Source organism: Asterias rubens, chromosome 11 (genome assembly GCF_902459465.1).
Source record: "Asterias rubens chromosome 11, eAstRub1.3, whole genome shotgun sequence".
Lineage (NCBI taxonomy): Eukaryota > Metazoa > Echinodermata > Asteroidea > Forcipulatida > Asteriidae > Asterias > Asterias rubens.
The window spans coordinates 17,308,729-17,329,164 of NC_047072.1; the positions used below are offsets into that span (position 1 = coordinate 17,308,729).

Genomic DNA, 20,436 nt, shown 5'->3' on the forward strand with positions numbered 1-20,436 from the left:
TAAAGTATAATAAATTTGACAATCTTGTGAATTATAGGCCAATTTCTATACTTTTGAAAGCAAAACCAGAACTGCGTTTGAAAACCCAATCCTGAAATATTAAAGGAACACGTTGCCTTGGATCGGACGAGTTGGTCTATAAAAAGCGTTTGTAACCGTTTTTTATAAAATGCATGTTGGAATGATGTTTTAAAGTAGAATACAATGATCCACACAAATTTGCCTCGAAATTGCGTGGTTTTCCTTTTTGTTTGCGAACTAACACGGTTGGCCATTTATGGGAGTAAACAATTTGACTCCCATAAATGGCCGACCGTATTAGTCGACGAGGTAAAAGGAAAACCATACAATTTCGAGGCATGTTTGTGTGGATCATTGTATTCTACTTTACAACATCTTTCTACCATGCATTTTATAACAAACGGTTACAAACGGTTACAAACGCTTTTCAAAGACCAACTCGACCGATCCAAGGCAAGGTGTTCCTTTATTGGCAGTGAAAAGCCTCAGCGATGGCAGTATGACACCCCACCCACACAATACTTGCATCTTTTCCCAGGGGTTACATGTAATGTTGTCTATAAAACTCTAACAACTGAACAATGAACAACCATAGAGTGATGGTTCCTTCTATGGTACAACCACTGCCAAAGTCCTTGTAATATGTGTAAGGGTGGGTCTGTTCATTCATGTTTGGACAATAAAGTCTACATTTTGCAATACATGTAGGCCGACCCTGGATAGACAGACATGCATCAGTTGTTGTATGCCAGTTTTGATTGTTGATGTTTCGGCATAACTGACACTGACTCTTAAATGTCATATGTGTTGCATGTTTGTACATTTACATGTAGCATGAAAAAAATGTTTAAAAAAGAGAATGGCCGAGAAAGTGTGGATTTGTTGATAGGTACGACCGGCCGAAGGCGAGTACATGTATGTTGTAGCAACGAATATACACTTTATAGTTTATTCTCGACTTAAACTATTTCCCCCAATCTCTGTCAAATTAATGACATTTACATTTATAATTATCTTTACAAAATTTATAAGCACATTTTTAAATAGTGCAAGAAACACTATGTCATGGTACACAACCCAATAATAAAAGCAGGTAATTCACACACAAAATCAATAATAAATAACTACTAAGAATGAAAATAATTTAATAAACATAAAAATAAAGTAATACACAAATTTTACAAAATAAAGATAACCAAATAAACATAAATAAATAAGTTTGTAAGTAAACAAATAAATAAAAACAATACGCATGTAAGCACTTCGTACTAGTATGTAATGTACTTTCCAAACTGCATTTTCACGATTGGGCATTGTGTCTATCAACTGATCCCATGTCAATGATTTTTCTACATTCTATTGTGATTCTATTCCAGGAATTAGCCGTTCTGAAGTCACGCATGGATGAGCAACTTTTGCTCACTGGCGATATCGTACATCAATTCCTTCTGTCATACAGAGAAATCCAGGTAAGCTGAGAAATGAGTAGGGTACCAGCCACAGCAATGGTAAATGTACAATATTTTGGCTGGTAACCCAGTTTTGCTAAGCAAGAATTTGTCTTTGTTAAGCAAATTTCTTTGTTTTGCTTACAGGCTTTATGAAATAGGGCCCATGCCTTTAATGAAAGCTGTTTTACAGAAGATAATGCTTAGCAAATTTCCTCTGCTATTTAGCAAATGGCCTCTGTTGTCCCCAGGGCCGAATTTCATAAAGCCTGTAAGCACAAAAATTTGCTTAGCATGAAATTTCTTCTTTGATAAAAACAAGATTACCAACAAAATTTTACTTTGTTGCATATTGCTTGTTACTGGCATTCAGCTGTTGCTAATAAATCCTGTTTTTATTCAGCATGATCAGGAAGAAAGTTCATGCTAAGCAAATTTCTGTGCTTACAGGCTTAATGAAATTGGGCTCTGGTCTTTATAGACTCTTTGGAAATTTAGAAAGCAGATTTCGTTTGGATTACAACCTCACTCCTTCCATCTTCCGCCGTCCACCCCTAATTACACACACCCACCCAATGTTTGTTGATGCAAGTAAAAGGTTGCCCTTTCTCTGATCTCTCTTTGTTTTGCACTACACAATCTCTCTGTTGGTTTTGTACACACAACACATAGCAAGGATTTTGTGTTAATTCAAATTGTCACCTTTGCTTGAAAAGACCCAAACACACAAAATATAATTTTGGTTAGGTTTTTGCTTCATGCATGTCATGGGTGATGGGTTTCAATTATGCCTACATTACTTGTCATGCACTGGACGTGGTGGACATGGTAAATTGTGAACATCTTAAAAATAAGTAGCGTACAATCAATAACTTTTTAATACCCAGGGGCCAATTTAACGTATCAGGGCCCAATTTCATAGAGCTGCTAAGCACAACAATTTGCTTAGCATTAATTTTTTGCCTTGATAAAGACAGGTTTACCAACCAAATTTCCATGTGATTTTCAGGATTAAGCAAACAATAGCTGAATACCAGTAACAAGCAATATGCAACAATGTGGTTGGTAATCCTGTTTTTATCAAGGAAGAAATTTCATGCTAAGCAAATTGTTGTGCTTAGCAGCTCTATGAAATTGGGCCCTGCTTTTGACATCGCAATTGTGATGACTGGTCAGATGATGTGTAATGTTACCAGCCAAAATATCAATACTCTTATAATTTAATATTTGTCTGTGCTTGGCAAGCTTTTATGCTTACAGGCTTAATGAAATTGAGCCCAGATCACCAGAGCAGATCCAGGTTAACACCTTGGCCTGGTTTTTGATCCATGTTTGAGCGCGCTCAGTAGATCATATGGATTACTCGTCTATGGCCATGATGGCATTCTATGGTCTGGAACTCTGGATTATCATTTCATCTCACAGGTTAATATTAATCTTTAATTTTGATCCCTGTGGAATTCAAGTCCTAAATTCAACGAACCTAAAAAGTAAAATCCCAGAGACTCAAGATTAGTGGAAAGGTCACTGCCCTTGTAATATGGATGACAGAAGGTCAAGGAGGAATGACCTACAAAAAAATGTGTAAACATGAATATAGTGTTCACATTGAAAGCCACCCATTTGGCCAATGTGCAAATTGTTGGCCAATGTGCCCTCGACTACAACCAGTTTGCAAGAAGAAGAAAACAGATTTTAAAAGTAAAAAAAAATAACAAACAATTATTTGTTTGACTGCTGATCAAATTCACAAAAATTATCAAGATAAAACCACTTTGTGTCCAGTTTCATCTGACATACCTTGGCACCAGACACAACAGCTCAAGTTCTGGTGTAGTTTGGTCATGTTCTGGAATCTAACGGTTTTATACGAAAGTCACAAGATACGTCTAACCATTTAAGAAAATACTCGGAAATGCACAAGTTTCAACATTGACTTTCATCTTTCAAAAATACCAAAGTAAGAGATAGTAGTAGTAGTAGGTTGTCCGTCTGGCCGACGATGACGTCTTTGCACATTCAGTGTGTCCGCATGTGGCTATATAATCCAATTCGAGAGCGGCATAGCCGCCCACAGTTGGGGCATGGAAACTGTCCAGGTACAGCTGACACAGCTGCAGCCTTTTTCCTCTCTCGGGCGGTGATCAGGCCAGCTCTTCTCTGCTCCTCGAAGCTGACAAGGGCCTGGCGTGTGAGGGCACGCCGATCTGTGCAATCATGAGCACACTGTTCCAAGTCTTTGGGGGGGATACCAGCAGGTGTGATGTTATATTTCACGCTGTAAGCAATACACCTTGATAAATTAACTAATTATCTTTTTTTTTTGTCTCAGGACTACAATTCTATGGTTGCGCTGGTGGAGGACATCAAAGAATTAGCCAACGATAATGTCACACAGAAAGCTGCTATCACCCACCTCTATGCATTCGCTCTTAATCGGTAAGTTGTCCCCAGCAGCGACCCCAAACTCTACACTTATTTTCTCTCTCTCTCTGTTTGTTAGAGGTAGGGGAGCATCCAAACAGTAAGGCCTAGGGTGCTAGACATGGTAGAAGTAATATCAATAAATGGTAAACTGCCCAACAGATTGAAATGAGTAACACCTGATGCTTCTTTCCTGGAGGTGCAAGGGGCACCAAGGCAATTGCCTCTTGTGCCTCTGTGCCACAAAGCATCAGCCCTGTCGTGTCTGAATTGACTAAAGTGTTTGTCTTTCATTCGTGTGAATACTGCCCCTATTTTTCAGTTTTAGTTGTCGATTTTTCTTCTCAGACGAAAGAGAGTTGGTGATCGAGAGAAAGCATTGGTAGTTATCGCAAGGGTAAGACGAATATACAAAAGTCGCTTATAAATTGTCAAAACATTTTCTCTTTAAAATTGGATGTTCTTAAAGATATACATGTATGGCCTTTAAATATTGTCAATTAATTTAGGCGTATTATATTTATTAACTTGATTACATGGCACTGTTCAGCATCATTAGTTTTAACAAATATATTAGGTAGACAGTTTTTATATTATGTTTGCCTTCATGTTTTCATATTTCAATTTTGTTTTGGATTATCAAGAAATAAACCATACATTTGTACAGGAAACTGACTGGTTTCTGAAAACTAAGCAGTCTCCCGAATTCCAAAAATCTACTCCGTGCTAAAAGAATATAAAGCAAGACAGTTCTCTACAGAACTTAATCTACCTGGCAAGTAGACGTGTACACACTTAGTGCTATTCAAACCAAATTTATTGATAAAGAACGCAATGCCTCAAATCCTACACAGATTTGGTCTTGTTCTCACAATCATTCACCATTTTCTGCTTTATTCCTTTGTGTTTGTTTCTGTGCTTACTTTGAAATTTTCGCACAATTCATCTCCAGGCCTTAGACAAGCCCGAGAACCAGGTTCCAGACATGTTCTGTTTATGCGGTCGAATCTACAAAGACAAATACACCGAGACTAACTACGAAGACACGGAGAGTCGAGATCAAGCTATCCACTGGTACCGGAAAGGTTTTGAAGTTCAACCCAACGAGTATGCCGGCATCAATCTAGCCACTTTGCTTGTCCTCTCCGGCAAAGATTTCTCAAAATCGGGAGAACTTCAGAAGATCGGTGAGTGTCGTGAATTTCAATCAGTAATTCTAAAACCAGTATTGATGAGGAAATTCTTGCTGAAATCTCTGAGTTTAAATTAACCATATAGAAAAAATTCTGACTGAAATAAAAAATAATGACTAGAAATGTGTTTGTTGTGGAAACAAACCCAGGGATTTCAGGTATAAGAAAATTATTTTGGTTGAGGGTGCTATAGCATGACATTGCTAAGTTCATTTGTAGAGGATAGATTTCACTGACAATTTTAAGTACAGAGAAACCAATATGAAAATTCTTGATGAATGAATTTTAAACCAGTTTAAGCAGAGAATGTTCCAAACAGAATAGAAGGATTAAAACAGTAGAGAATGTTGAGTGACACCCGGGTGAGACAGGCGCTCCAGATTCACGCCGGACCAAATACAGTAGATTAGAAGCGAAACCCACAAACAATAATAACACTTTTCATAGGTTGCTGACGTCAAACTTCTCATATACTTAAACACAATATTTTGGTTCAGCCCGACTCTGGAGCGCCTGTCTGAACCAGTTGTTATAGACCATTTGTAGACTTAACATGCTTAATAATAATAATAAGGAACCATTTTTGTAGAGCGCATCACAATCACAGAGAAGTCCCTATGCGCTTTGAGATGAAAACAAAAGAGAAGTAAAAGTTAATAGAGATGTGAAGTAAATACAAAAGGAAAATTTTAGTTGATACAGAAAGAAATACTGAAGGCTATTGCAAAAGTAAATGTGTTTTTAACTTTGTCTTAAATAAATTCACTATTTGAGCTTGTTTTATGGTGTCCGGAAGACTATTCCATAATTCTGCTGCTGCTGCTGCAAAGCTCTGGGGTGGATTTCACACAGGTAGTCCTAACTTAGGACTAGTCCTAGGCAATGCTAAGAGATAGGACTGGTCCTAAGGTAGAACCAGTAACCCATCCTAACTTAGGACTGGTCCTATCTCTTAGCATTGCCTAGAACTAGTCCTAAGTTAGGACTACCTTTGTGAAATCCACCCCTGGCCCCATCAAATTTAGTGAAAGTCGAGGGACAAACTAAGAGAGACCTGGATTTAGAGCGGAGATTACGAACTGGATGATATTTTTTGATGAGTTTCTGGAGTTAAGTTGGGCCTAAACCTTGCAAACATGATGAAATTGTCCCCGACAATAATTCAAATTTCCACCTGTTTGACTTTCCAGGGATGACTCTGAATAACCTTCTGGGTAAGAAGGGAAGTCTAGCATCCCTCCAGGACTACTGGGATGTAGCGACGTTCTTTGAGATCAGCGTCTTAGCAGGCGACCTTGGAAAAGCCTGCCAGGCTGCGGAGTGCATGTTCAAGCTTAAACCTCCAATATGGTAAGAAAAAAAACACAATTTTAGTTTGTTTGGAGGCTTGTTGGTTTTGTCATGCACTGATTGTGTGATTTATACAATGTCTAGGGAAATGATCAGGAACTAGAGAAAGAGTTCAAATCCATGTTCCCCTGCATTCTAGAGCAGATATCTTAACCATAAGTTCACTGAGTGTAACCGGTGGCGAGATGCCAGTTCAAATCCTCACACAAACCATCTCTGCCCTCACAGGTATCCATTTTACCCCAGGGTGGAGAGAAGCAATTGGTCAAGTGACTTGCTCAAGGAAACAAGTATCGTGACCGGGATTCAAACCTACATCCCAATGACTTAACCACCAGAAAGATACCTAAATAAAATTTGCATATGTGAAGGTTTCAGCTGAAAACAGTGTCTACTTGTTGAGAAAACAGCCCAAAACTGTTGTTATTTCTCAAGAACTTCAAATCCATTCACATAGGGATGTGACAGCTGCATCTTTTGCCACAGCATTTTCAAACAGGTTTTTGTTTTGGTTTGACATGCAGGTATCTGAAGTCTACTTTAGGTAATATTAAGATGATCAACAAGGTCAGGACGGCAGGAGCGGATTCAAATCCTACCAGGGATCAAATGGTAAATACCCTTGATCTAAATGCCTCTCACTTGTACTTCTAAATTGTTGATAAAATAGTAAAGTCGATCTGAAAGGTGAAGAATATCATGGTTAGAGCCGGTTATTTTACGAATGTGAGGAAATGAGGGGTGGAAAGTGACAACAAAAGGAACTTTCCCCTTAGAACTCTGTTGTTGCTTGGGTCCTTTGGAAAGTACCGACTCCCTAGAACGAGCCTTGACTGCTACATATACATAGGGTGCTATGCCTCTCTGGAAACAAGGCATTTTATAAGTTTCTGCGAGTGGTGGATATATCAGAATCATTAGAACAGATTTGACGGAGTCTGAGGGCCTGACTGTAGGCTATGCTGGTTTTGCAGTATTGAGGGTGACAGTTTGTTCATTATTAAACAATGATGTTTTGTATCCTTACCAATCCTGTATAATACCTTTTAGAAATACACTTTTTACTTGGTTATTTGGTAATAGTTTGCTCTAACCAAAATGTCTTATGTTTTTACCCACAGCTGTTTGATTTCTGGTTAGATTTCTTTGTGGAAGCAACAAAAGAGAGCACCACTGATGTCCGTTTTCCTGTAAGTTTTATTGATGTTGCAACATAAATATTTCCTTCGGTTGTAAGCTGATTTTGATTGATATCCAAGTTTTATTTTTACTTTTTTTTTAATGGTTGATTGAACTGAAATGTTCAACCTTTAACAGGTGTGTTCTTTTGGTTTTATACCTCAATTTTAAATTTAGGTGCTGGTTCTAGAACCAACTAAGCAGATGAAGCCAAGTTACATCACCATCAACAAAGATGACCACGACCAAGGACAAAAGGTATAAGTCTTTTTTAAAGAGTGTTCAATTAGCCCCTGACAAGAGCTAATTGTAAAGATCACTCGCCCTCTTATGGTGACGTCATGCACCTAGGGCCAGCCCCAGGTGATCCGTCGGAAAACAGGGCACTTGGGGCTGACCCGGGTGAGCCCCTGGAATGACGTCAAAGCTATTCGAATGTACCGGGGGCAGACCTGGGTCGACCCGGGGAAGCTAATCGAACGCACCCTATGTTGTTTGCTCACTACACTAATGTAGGTTCAGGATATTTAACACAAGTTGGGGAGGTGAAGTGTTTTCTGCTCTTCCGGCCAGGCTGCTGATGGTTAACCCAAGCCTACATCCCTATTGACTGTAAAGGGGGTAACACTGTTTCAGCCCCAGGAGTAGGTGGCACTGGGCCCCTGTAAAAAAATTGATTGTAGCCCACACCTTGAGGCCTTGTGAGTCTGGTGTTTTGAGTTTTAGTTGTTCCTATTTGTCTCCGCTAATCCAAAAAAGATTTCATAGTACTTTAAATAAGTTATTGATAATTTCATTCTTGTCCATAATCGGCATGTCAATAGTAACAGAATATAAGAGAAGCTGTACTCCGAAATTGTGAATTAATTAAATGTATTTTTATTTTTCAGTCGTTGAGGCTGTGGCATGTGGGAGTTCCGGAAGGTTGTAAGGTAGGCTTGCTCTCATCTTTTGATTTTAATATTAAATTTATTCATATTATATTCAATAAAGAAGTGAAATATATTTTAAAGAGAGGGCTTCTAGGTCAAATCCAGTTTTGTTATGAACTCATTTTCAAATAGATAGAGTCCTTTTAATGAAAGTTTGTTTTTTATTGTTTGCAAATATTTTAAGTTTACACGATTAATAATAATATCAAAGTCTTATATAGCGCACATATCTACTAAGCAAGGTACTCAAGGCGCTGAGTATATACAAACTTTTAGAAAGATAGGTAATTGCAGTGATGAATTTTGAGACCCAATTATTTAGCACCTTATAAGGGTTTACAAGGTGCTAGGGCGCATACAGCAGCCACAGCCAGGAACACCGGGGCGAGCCCCTTCTCTTTTCGATAAGTGCACTGGGTTCTTTTACATGCGTTACACAACACATGGGACCAACGGCTTTATGTCCAATCAGAAGGACAAAGCAATGGTTAAGTGTCTTGCTTAAGGACACAAGTGTGACCTTTGTGACCTACAAGGAACTGGCAAAACTTACATATTTGAAGGATAAATTGCTACACATTCATCTCAACTCCTGCAGTTTTAATTAAAAGCCTTAATGAAAGTTGCTAATGAATGTTTATCTTCTTTGTCAATAGGGTATTCACGAATGGCTGTTCAAAGCGCAGTCAATCAAGGGAGTCAGGTCAGTAGTTTAAAAATATTCAATTTATTTATAAAAAATGATGAGAGATTGCCTACCATCACACACATTGGTGTATGAGGTAAAAGTTAATATTCTTTATCCCCCGATGCAAATTTAATATCTATTATCTCTGTATCTTCTTTACTTTTAGCTTGTACAAGAGAGATGACCGCTGTGTATTCTTGTACGTCCAGCAGAATTCAGACGACTTCCAGCTGTTCTTTTCTTCGGACCATCAGAGACAATGGTGAGTGACCAGCTTAGTTGGAACTTTAATTAATTAATTGTGAATTTAGGTTTAATTAATAATAATGATAGTTCATGTCAGTTGAATGTCACAAATGTTGTAACACAATTTTTTTGATAATTTCTTTATTCCGGGTAAAGTTTTTGCATTAGTTAGAGACACTGGACACTTGGTAATTGTCAAAGACCAGTCTTCTCACTTGGTGTATCTCAACATATGCATAACATAAAACTTTTCTCTTGAATACTACGTTACTTCAGACATAAAATAACAAACTTGTGAAATTTTTAGCTCAATTAGTCATTGCATTTGCGAGATAATAATAAAAAAAAAAACACCCTTGTCACACGAAGTTGTGTGCTTTCAGATGCTTGAATTCGAGACCTCAAATTCTAAATCTGAGGTCTCGAAATCAAGTCTTTCAAATTTACTTCTTTCTCGAAAACAACGTTACTTCAGACATGTCAGAGGGAGCAGTTTCTCACAATGTTTTATACCATCATCAGCTCCCCATTACTCGTTACCAAGTAAGGTTGTATGCTAATAATTATTTTGATTAATTACCAATAATGTCCACTGCCTTTAAACTGTCCCTCTATGTGTTTTTATTTTTTTTACTGTAGTTTTTATGATTTGGCGAAGGAGATCGTAGCGTCAGAAGATGACGTCTTCTCTGGGGAGGTGGATTCAGACCTATCCAGTGAACCAATTCAGGTTAAGCATGAGTTGTCATGGTTTTCTATATCCTTGTTAGGTTGAACAAAGAAATATTTATTTGAGCGAAATTTGTTATTTGAAAACTGTTATGTCAATATATTTGTTAAACACAGTTTGAGTAGGTAATAATGATAATAATAACAACCCATTTTTATATAGTGCTTTTTATGCCCGAGGGGTGTCTCAAAGCGGTTCCGACATTACATATTACCCCTGGTCACTGGGCCTTAAATCATTCCTTAAACCATCTCAGCTCCCTGGGGAGTAAACAGCCTGTGGGCAATTTATGTGCTACTCGGCTAAATCAATCACAAGAACCATCTCTGCCCTCACAGGTACCCATTTACCCCTGGGTGGAGAGAAGCAATTATAGTTAAGTGTCTTGGTAAGGGACACAAGTGTCAGGACCGGGATTCGAACCCACACTCTGCTGAACAGAAGCACCAGTAATGTAAAGCGCATTGATACGGTTTATTGTGAAGTGCGCTATATAAGAATTTGTTATTATTATTATTATTATTACCAGAGCTTGAGTTCGTTGCTCTTATCCACTCGGCCATGACACCCCATTGAATGACACAAATTAAATGACTTAGGATGGTTTTAGAGGTTGTATAACTTTGATTTCTTACTTTGTCAACCAGTTTGAGTATGAGTATGATGAGAAAGGTGATAAGAGTTTGTTGGGTCGAGGGACGTACGGCTGTGTGTACGCCGTGAGAGACACAAGGACCCAGGTCCGTATGGCAGTCAAGGAGATTCCCATCAAAGACATGAGGTTAGTCATTCATGTACATGGATGTTCATCCTTGAAGGTAGATTCATAGACTTAGAGGTTTCCCTCAATAAAAGTTTGTTCACTCGCCTGCAGGACAAGTCAACAAATATTTTTTGGGACACCCGCAATAGACCCTTCCCATGAAATATGTAAATTGCACATAGCGCGTGCGCACTAACGTTTTGGTTGCCTAAATGAGGGAACATCGCGCTGTTTTGTACACGGCTAATGGGTGCGTGGCGCAGACGCGATTGCGTGTCTGCTTAGTGCACAACTCTATGGCGTTTGCCAACCAACAGGGTCTGTACGCATGTGTGATTGTAATTAGCATATTTCATGGGAAGGGTCCATTTTTTCTCTCTAGCCCACATGTTATAATGAACATTATTTCAAAGTGTAAAATACAAAGCAAAAAAAACTACTGATGGTAGTATTTACATTACAGTAACATTGTGCGAAACGACTCCCTTTGAAGTAACATAGTTTTTGAGAAAGAGGTTATTTCTAACTCAAATATTAAAAGACTTCAGTCCTGAAGCCTTTCATTTTGCATCTGGAAGCACACAAAGTAATAGGAGACTTTCCAACGCTAGGTGGCAGCAGACATACCGGGTAAATTTCCATTGTTTACGTAGTTCTGAACATGCGCATAATTCTGAGAACAATGGATTTACCTGGTAAGTCTGCTGCCCTCTATCGTCCCAGAAAGTCTCCCATTGTGCAACAAGGGCGTTTTATCTTTCATTATTCTCTTGCAACATCGATGACCAATTGAGTCAAAATTTTCACAGATTTGTTATTTTATGTATGTTGAAATACACCAAGTTAGAATACTGGTCTTTGACAATTACCAAAGTTGGTTTAGTGTCTCTAATCTTTATCATCGCTCTTCGTTTTCCTTCATCCAGGGAAGTGCAGCCCTTGCATGAAGAGATCCTTCTACACTCCAGACTGAGTCACAAAAACATTGTCAAGTATCTCGGCTCGGAAAACTGCGACGGCTTCTTCCGGATATTCATGGAGCAGGTCCCTGGAGGTAGAAAAGATCATGTTTGATTTAATTTTTTACTTATTCTAAACTTGTAGCTTTGTTTACAAATGTTTTACAAATAAAACAATTATGTTTTTAAACCTTGCTCAAAATAACCTATTGCTTTTCACAGGAAATGGTTCTAGTTCAACTTCATAATCCATGTAATCCGTGAGATTTCAGAGTAAAATTAAAGAACTTTTTACCCTTACCAATCCTCTATAATACCTCAAATTTGCCTCAGGGATAAAGAGTATTGTTTGTGTGTTAAACCCTTACATCGTTGAGTGTTACTTATTCTTTATCCCAGATGCAAACTAACATTAATTTTTTTGTTAAAATTATATTGTTTTTTATAACGAAATGCAGTAATAATAATAATTATTTTTTGATCTGCAGGTAGTTTGTCTGCCCTCTTGAGGTCCAAATGGGGCCCTCTGAAGGATCATGAGGAAACCATCTCCTTCTATACGCGCCAAATCCTAGAAGGCCTCAAGTATCTGGTAAGCAAACTTGGGATAGTTTCAGGACTTACTTTTTTTCAACATCAACTCTCTTTTTTGTCAAAACAACAATTCCTTTTGGGGAAAAACTGTGAACAGTAAGAGCTAATATAGAATTTTTTTTTTGTTCAGCACGACCAAAAGATTGTTCATCGAGACATCAAGGGGGACAACGTGCTGGTCAATACGTACAGCGGAGTGGTCAAGATCTCAGACTTTGGTACCTCCAAGAGACTCGCTGGTATTAATCCTTGTGCAGACTCCTTCAAAGGTTAGTGAGTCTATTAATAACAATGATAATCAAAGTGGCTTCTTATAAAGCGCACATATTGGTTTCAGTGACGCTCAAGGCGCTTTACTAGAAAGTATTTTCCTGCAAGGTATGTAGGACTAATTTGAATTATGAGACCTAAACATTTTGGGAAAAACTGTGAACAGCTGTCACCAGAAGACGATCTAAGCATACTGATTGAAAACGTCGAGTTGAAACCAACGGTTCTTTTCAGAACCACCCCCCCCCCCCCCAACTCATATATCAAAATAAAATAGTTTACAAGGTGCTGTGGCGTAATATGCTGCCAATCAATCCAGGGACTAAGGAGCGAACTATTCTCTTTTCCATAAGTGCGCTGGGTTCTTTAATGGAGCGTTGCAGTCATTGTGTACCTTTTTCTTTTTGTAATTTTATACAAGTTATTTTTGGTGACCTGTTTTTATAGGTACGTTGCAGTACATGGCTCCAGAGGTCATTGACAAAGGCATCAGGGGGCATGGAGCTGCGGTAAGTATTAACTTGAATTATCAACAGTTAGCAAGAAGTAAGATTTGCTAGTGAAATCAATAACCATTCAAAACCATTCAAATGGAAGGGTTGTTGTATTGTAGACAAACTAGGGTGTCGTAGCCGAGTGGTTAAGAGCAATGAATTCAAGTTCTGGTGGTTAAGTCATTTTGAGTGTGGGTTCGGGCCCCTGTCGTGGCACTTGTGTCTTTGAGCAAGATTTACTGTAAATGCTTCTCTCTACCCAGGGGTATAAATAGGTACCTGCGACGGTAGACATGGTAGAGGTTGATATTGTGAATGAAGAAGCCTTTGGACTGCTACGGTTGCCCAGGTTGTATACTCCCCAGGGAACTGAGAAAGATTAAAGGAATATCATAAGTTGATTAAAGGAATGTTATTGGCCCAGTGACCAGGGCACAAATGTAAAGCGCATTGAGACGGTTATTGTGAAATGCGCTATATACATACGTAAGAACTTGTTAGTATTACTGTTTACCACAACACAGCCATCAAGTACCAACTTAAGCCATTTCCTTCATTAGGCAGGGCTCGTTCGAGAGTATTTTGTGTGGAAAGGTTAAAAGTGAAAGTTTGTAAATAAACAATACTTCTTTGTTTCCTCTAGGCTGATATCTGGTCTCTTGGATGTACGGTAGTTGAGATGGCCACGGGAAAGCCGCCATTCATTGAAGTAAGTTACAAAGCAGGGATGTGATTTCTCTGGGTTGTTATTTTTTTATTTTTTTTATTTTAACATCTGTGATCAAATTCATAAGAAAATTAAGATGACGTTATGGAACACCCCAGATTGCAGAGTGGGGTTTTCAAAACCTAAGATAAATGTATGTAGATAAGCAGGTTTCTCACTCAAAAGGTTTTGTGCTCGCAAGCTTTCATGCTTTGCGCTTGCAAGCTTTCACACTTTGCTCTCATAGGGTGCGTTCGTTTAGCTTCCCTGGGTCATCCCCGGTCTGTCCCGCGGTGCGTTCGAATAGCTTTGACGTCATTCCATGGGCTCACCCCGGTCAGCCCCTATAGTGCCCTGCTTGTGGAGTGGGTCACTTGGGGGCTGGCCCCAGGTAAGCGACATCACTACGATAGCGGTGAGTGGTCGTTCGTTAAGCTCTTGTCAGGGGCTCACCCGAGTGAGCACCGCGGGGTTGACCCAGGGAAGCTAAAAGAACGCACCCATAGTTAAGTTTTTTTTTTTCAACAGCCTATCACATCCCTGGCCTTTCCCAAACAGTCAAACAGTGGACTTAATGTTACTTATCTACATGAGTTTAATGACCCAATTGAAACACTTTCTGGGTTTATGTTGTCAAACTGAGATTTTTCAAAATTTTATTTCCAGTAATGTGTAATTATATTGGTTTCCTCATTCTTGCAGTTGGGTTCACCAGAAGCAGCCATGTTTAAAGTAGGATTCTACAAGATTCATCCCGAGGTTCCCATCTCAATGTCTGAGGCTGCCAAGAAGTTCATTCTCAGGTAAAAAAAGACTTTCTTTCCGTGTTTTATCAGACATGAAAGTTCATCCCTCAGCATGCAGAGAGGGCTTCCTGAGATTGCAAATGCTGTTATCGTAGCGAATCTTTCGCAACTGTTGCGAATGATTCATTGCAATTTTGTGTTGTCAAAATTTGTATCGCAATCGCAGGCAGTATGAACCAGGCTTGCCTTGAGTAATACTTGTGTTTTTATTTCTTTCACGCAGGTGTTTTGAACCTGATGCAGAGAAGAGAGCGTCTGCGGCAGAGCTGATCATCGATCACTTCTTGAACAGGAGAAGAATTGCCCGCAATCCTGCCGTCGATTTCAAACAAGACCGTAGCATATCAGGTAAAGAATATTACAATAATAATAATATAATAGACTTGTAACCTACTGCTTTACTTCCCATCTGAAGGACGCAGCAATGGTTTATTGTATTGCTTGAAGTCAGTGGACACTGTTGGTAATTACTCAAAGTATAAAACCTTTCTTAGTGACGAGTAATGGGGAGTGGTTGACGGTTTAAAACATTGTAAGAAACGGCTCCCTCTGAATTGCCATAGTTTTCGAGAGAAGTAATTTTCCACGAATTTGATTTCGAGACCTCAGATTTAGAACGTGAGGTCTCAAAATCAACCATTTAAACGCACACAACTATGTGTGACTAGGGTGTTTGTTTTTCATTCATAATAATCTCGCAAATTCGATGACCGATTGAGCTCAAATTTTTCTCAGGTTAGTTATTTTATGAATATGTTGAGATACACCAACTGTGAAGGTTAGTTTTTGACAATTACCAATAGTGTCCACTGCTTTTAAGGACATAAGTGAAACAATCGGAATTGTTATACCTCTGTAACAAACTATGAAGTTTGATTGGTCGAGAACCAATCATGTGACGCGCAACAAAAACGCATGTTACATGGCTCGTGAAAAGTGATGTGCACCGCTGTACATCACCTTGATCGTTCCCAGCGTTGGTCGATTTCGCGCTGTGTACGAAACAACTGCGGGTTCGAGGGAATTGTTTCTTGTTCGTCTGCTTATTAAACAATGAATAGTCCGTCGTAATAATGTTTGAAGACGATAACAGAATGTCGAGAAGAGGAATTACAATTATACAAAGGTATAACGAAACAATTGTTGCACGTTGTGACTGGCAATTTCACTGTGCGTTTTTATATATAACTCTATGCTGTGCGTTATGCAGTAAAGTGAGCATTTTAGGCGACGCAGCGTTAATATACGTAAACCTAACTGCCCACCAACATGGTGAGCGTGGCATTGGTCGCCGCGTGTGATACGCGTGCAAGGGGTCAATATTTATTTGTTTTACCCTTTCACCAACGTGTTTCAGCACTGTTTACAAAGTACTTTCCCAAGTTCTGTGGAAAAAATCACAAGCCTATTACTCAATTGGGATGCGAACCCACCAACTTTGCATTTCTAAAGCAGTGTCTAACCAATTCACAAAACTTGGGAAAGTACTGAGTATACAGTGCCAACACAAATCAGTGTACGGGTAAAACCAAAATTAATATTCTTTATCCCCGATGCAAATTTAACATCTATATATCTTTCTTCTCTTTGAAAACTCCTCTATTTTGAATAATCAAATGGAATGCAGTCTCACCAAAATTAATATTCTCTATCCCCGATGCAAGTTTAACATCTATATATCTTTCTTCTCTTTTAATAGTCCTCTATTTTGAATAATCAAATGGGATGCAGTCTCCATCCTTCATCTGTCACCATCTTTACATTTCCTTAACTTTCCTGTCTTCCTTTGTATGTTATTTTTTTTCTGTGGAATGATTCTTACAGAACCCAACTCCATATTTAAGCTAGAGGCCGGTAAGCCAACTTAGAAATCTCAATATCTGCTTAGTAAGATGTTGAATGTTGTTAGCAGCTTTCTGTTGTGGTAAAAATGCACTTTAAGATTTGATGTTATGGAAGTAAACTGCTCATTATATATGCTTTTAACTTTGCCATTAAAAGGCTGATGGTAACCAGTGATGCGACCAGCCTCAAAATGCTAGTCACAAATCGTCAACTAGACGGCGACTACAGATGGCTACGACCGTCTCGTTGGGTCATGTCATCATGCATTGAAGTATAGGACATCCATTGAAGTCCCCTTAGCAACAGTCGCATCTCTAGCCATAGCCACCACTTATGATACGGCTAGGTCAAACTGTATGGTCCTTGATTGAACGTGCTATTAGTCAGCCATCTCAAGCCACACCGTCTGGCTTAAGAGTTTGCCTGAAGCCATCGCCGAAGATAATAAAGCTAAAATTATTATTGAACATTCTAATGATGACACTCCTGGTGCAGAAACAAGAACTTTGCTATGAACTGTACACAAAGTTCGAAAGGCATGATTTTCGAAATAGATATGTTTTGGAGATGTGTCTTGAATTGAGAACAAGTATCTGTCTGAGCTGAAGTTGGGACGATGTTCCAAAGATAGTTTGAAACTATAATCAGGATAAGTTACAACTGTCATACACGTTAATAGTCTCTTTTATTGCTGTCTGTCTAGTGGTTGAAATCGTTGGCTGGTGCTTATAAAAGTATACATGTCCTGTACCGTAATACGCTACGTGTTTCTGAATGATTCCTATAGGGAAAGAAATGGGTTTAGACAGATTCAAGACTATTTGTGAGTGTTTCATTTGCATGTTGTCTTTCGTACAATCTGGCTACATGTATGCATGCTGAGATGCAAAACAAAGAACCATTCCACCAGCTTTGTTCCACATATTGCATCTCTATGGAACTCCCTGCCTGGTGCTTGTTTCCACCATAGAAATAGAACCCGGAGAACGCTGAGTGTCTCATTGTGCGTGCGGTTTCGTTGTGAGACCATTTTTATGGACGCGCACACGCCTTTTTTGTAACACATGTAGGGCAAAATATTTTGCCATACAATTTTGCCATACAATGACATCATCATTGACCAATGAAAACACTAGAAATGGTCTATGTGCGCTGACATCTTGCCATTTTGCCATACGCGCGTGTCACACGATGATATTTTGCCATACGCGCGTATTGCGCGGTATTAATACGCCGCGTCCACAGACGACACAGAGGGTGGTCGAGCTCAGCGTTCTCCAGGTTCTATTTCTATGGTTTCCACCCATCCTACAGCCTAGCCTGTTTTCATTTTTTCTTTAATTTTTTTTTTTTTAGCCCCATGCTCAAGAATGGCTATTACATGTAGCCTCGTTTGTGGCAAACTTGTATAAAAAAGTATTTGAAGAAACAGAAATGCGCATTTGAAAAATAGATGGTGGTGACTTTCTTAATACTGGAAGTTTTACATGTAGGACAGTTAAGTGTTTTAATTGGTTGGTCAATGCACTGGCAAATGTCACAGAAAGCAATATAAAAATTACATGTTCCGGTTTTTTTTTTTTCCAGCATGACTAGAGAGGTGACCATTACCCATTTTCCTATAGCTGCTTAAGCACAAAAAGTAGCTCAGCAGAAAAAGATTACTAGAATGTGGTTACCAGATAAATGCTATGTCACATGTACAATGTGTGACTGGTATCCTGCCATTTTTTGTTTTGCTCAGCGGGAAGTTTATAAGCACCCCTTTTCAGCAACACTGTGAAATAGAGCCCTGATGTGCATGAATGTGTTTTAATATGTCTTTCAGCGCAACTATAAATATAACTATTAATAGTAAACTTGCGGGTACAACCATGGGTAAAATCTCTTTTGAGGGAGTGGTAGCTCTGAAAAGAGCCGGTTTGGTCTCGACGTTTCGAACAGTATACTCTGCTCGTCTTCCGAAACGTCGAGACCAAACCGGCTCTTTTCAGAGCTACCACTCCCTCAAAAGAGATTTTACCCACGGTTGTACCCGCAAGTTTACTATTAATATTTATGTTTATAGTTGCTCTTATTCTCCACACCATGCAAAGTTTCAAACACCATTTACGTCATTCAGCATTTAGCCAGGAATGTGCATGTGGTACGGTGCATGTAAAATAGTTTCTCTACCAAAGCTTTTTTCTTCTTTCATGTCCCTTTTCTTGTCCCAACCTTTCACCTTTCAACTCTGGTCAAAGGTCATACATGTATATGCACAGTGTGTTTGCAAATCTAATAATTTGAGGGATGTAGGGGTCCAAGTGTGGGTTGAGGGGTTTATAAACCACCCCAACAAACATCTCTCATGCAACAAAAAGTTCCTTTTGTTTGTGTGTAATGCTGATGGTTGCTTGTAAAGTTCTTGTAAAAATTGCCTGTTTAATTATAGTGGTTTTCGATTTGGGAAAAAATATCAAGATGGCTACACCATGATCAAAGTCTGTTGATATGTTGTTGTTGTTGTTGATTGGTTTGTACTTCTTTGTTGGTATTTGCAGTTCCGGCCATGAAGTATCGCTCCAGTAGCCGCCCAGAGTCTCCTCTGCCCGAGACCATCTCTGAATCGGCTTCTGCCGTCACGCTGGACTTTGAAGCCAAGTAAGTAGAAAAGCTTCCTCCCATACAACCCCCCCCCCCACTACCACTACCACTACCCACACAAGTGTGTACATGTTATTACTTCAAAGAGTGGGTGCGTTCGATTAGCTTCCCTGGGTCGCTACCCTCGGTGCATTCAAATAGCTTTGATGTCATTCCAGGGGCTCACCCGGGTCAGCCCTCAGTGCCGTGCTTGTGGAGTGGGTCACCGGGGGCTGGCTCGAGGTGCATGACGTCACCACATGAGGGCAAGTGTGATCGTTCGATTAGCTCTTGTCAGGGGCTCGCCCGAATGAGTACCTCGGGGTCGACACGGGGGGAAGCTAATCGAACGCACCCTGTGTACCCGTCTTTGATCAACTTTTTGCCCATGTGTGGGTCCAATTTTATAGAGTTGCGTATACACAATGAATAGCTTTAGAAGCACAAGTAAAGAAATGCTTACCAGTATAAGCTTACCAGCCAGAACACCATGTCACATTGTTGTGACTGGTATCCTGCATACTACTCGTGTAGGATTCAAACCCATCACCCCTACATGCCAATAGTAGTTTGAAACTTTTTGCTTAACAGTTGCACCAATTGTTTGTTTACTCTAAAAGCGGTCCGATGAAAGTAGGCCCTATTAGGCAGGTGCTGTGATCAAAATGGCTTTGTATTTTGAATTGATAAAATGTTTCTTCGGATGAACATTGACTTTTCTGACTGAAAACATTTACTGAGCATGGGGAAAAAACTACAGCTTTATATCAAGGGGCTTTTGTACTTGCAGGCTATAATGCTTTTTATTGTAATGTTGGTTGACTTAAGCCTCCAATGGTAAGGAAGGGGGTAGGTAAACTACAAACTCTTTCAGTGCTCGCATTTTGTCTGTGTTTTAACCCTAAAACATGTTTTATAAATGCCAAGTTGTTTTTAGGGTTTTCAATATTCTGTAAAATCAGTCAAAGGTCTCCTTCCTCCAAAAGCTTGGACTTTGACCCCTGACCTGCATGTTGACATCAATCTCTAACATCATAGAGCAAATTCGAGTGTGCACCATGGTTAGCAAAAGGTTGACTATTTTGACTCCCAACCCCTGGTTGGTCGACAATGGTTTCTTATGTGGTCCCGATAGCCTGTTTCATGCTAACATGTGTACAGCG

At 39.3% G+C, this 20,436-nt stretch overlaps 1 protein-coding gene across 4 annotated transcripts in view; it reads left to right on the forward strand.

The window, feature by feature from the left end:
• The window catches only part of LOC117296380 (mitogen-activated protein kinase kinase kinase 15-like), a 45,535-nt gene that overhangs the window by 5,106 nt on the left and 19,993 nt on the right, over window positions 1–20,436 (forward strand). For 3 of the 4 annotated variants that reach the window (XM_033779262.1, XM_033779264.1, XM_033779265.1), the window contains exons 4-25: window positions 1,398–1,490; window positions 3,802–3,908; window positions 4,242–4,290; window positions 4,846–5,080; window positions 6,277–6,436; window positions 6,961–7,048; window positions 7,558–7,626; window positions 7,793–7,873; window positions 8,506–8,547; window positions 9,204–9,250; window positions 9,402–9,497; window positions 10,121–10,211; window positions 10,859–10,992; window positions 11,901–12,028; window positions 12,422–12,525; window positions 12,658–12,796; window positions 13,245–13,306; window positions 13,935–14,000; window positions 14,700–14,800; window positions 15,027–15,151; window positions 16,628–16,657; window positions 19,192–19,291. In XM_033779262.1, coding sequence (XP_033635153.1) covers window positions 1,398–1,490; window positions 3,802–3,908; window positions 4,242–4,290; window positions 4,846–5,080; window positions 6,277–6,436; window positions 6,961–7,048; window positions 7,558–7,626; window positions 7,793–7,873; window positions 8,506–8,547; window positions 9,204–9,250; window positions 9,402–9,497; window positions 10,121–10,211; window positions 10,859–10,992; window positions 11,901–12,028; window positions 12,422–12,525; window positions 12,658–12,796; window positions 13,245–13,306; window positions 13,935–14,000; window positions 14,700–14,800; window positions 15,027–15,151; window positions 16,628–16,657; window positions 19,192–19,291 — 2,147 coding nt within the window. The remainder of the gene's footprint in view (window positions 1–1,397; window positions 1,491–3,801; window positions 3,909–4,241; window positions 4,291–4,845; window positions 5,081–6,276; window positions 6,437–6,960; window positions 7,049–7,557; window positions 7,627–7,792; window positions 7,874–8,505; window positions 8,548–9,203; window positions 9,251–9,401; window positions 9,498–10,120; window positions 10,212–10,858; window positions 10,993–11,900; window positions 12,029–12,421; window positions 12,526–12,657; window positions 12,797–13,244; window positions 13,307–13,934; window positions 14,001–14,699; window positions 14,801–15,026; window positions 15,152–16,627; window positions 16,658–19,191; window positions 19,292–20,436) is intronic. The other variant, XM_033779263.1, reaches the window with a different exon arrangement.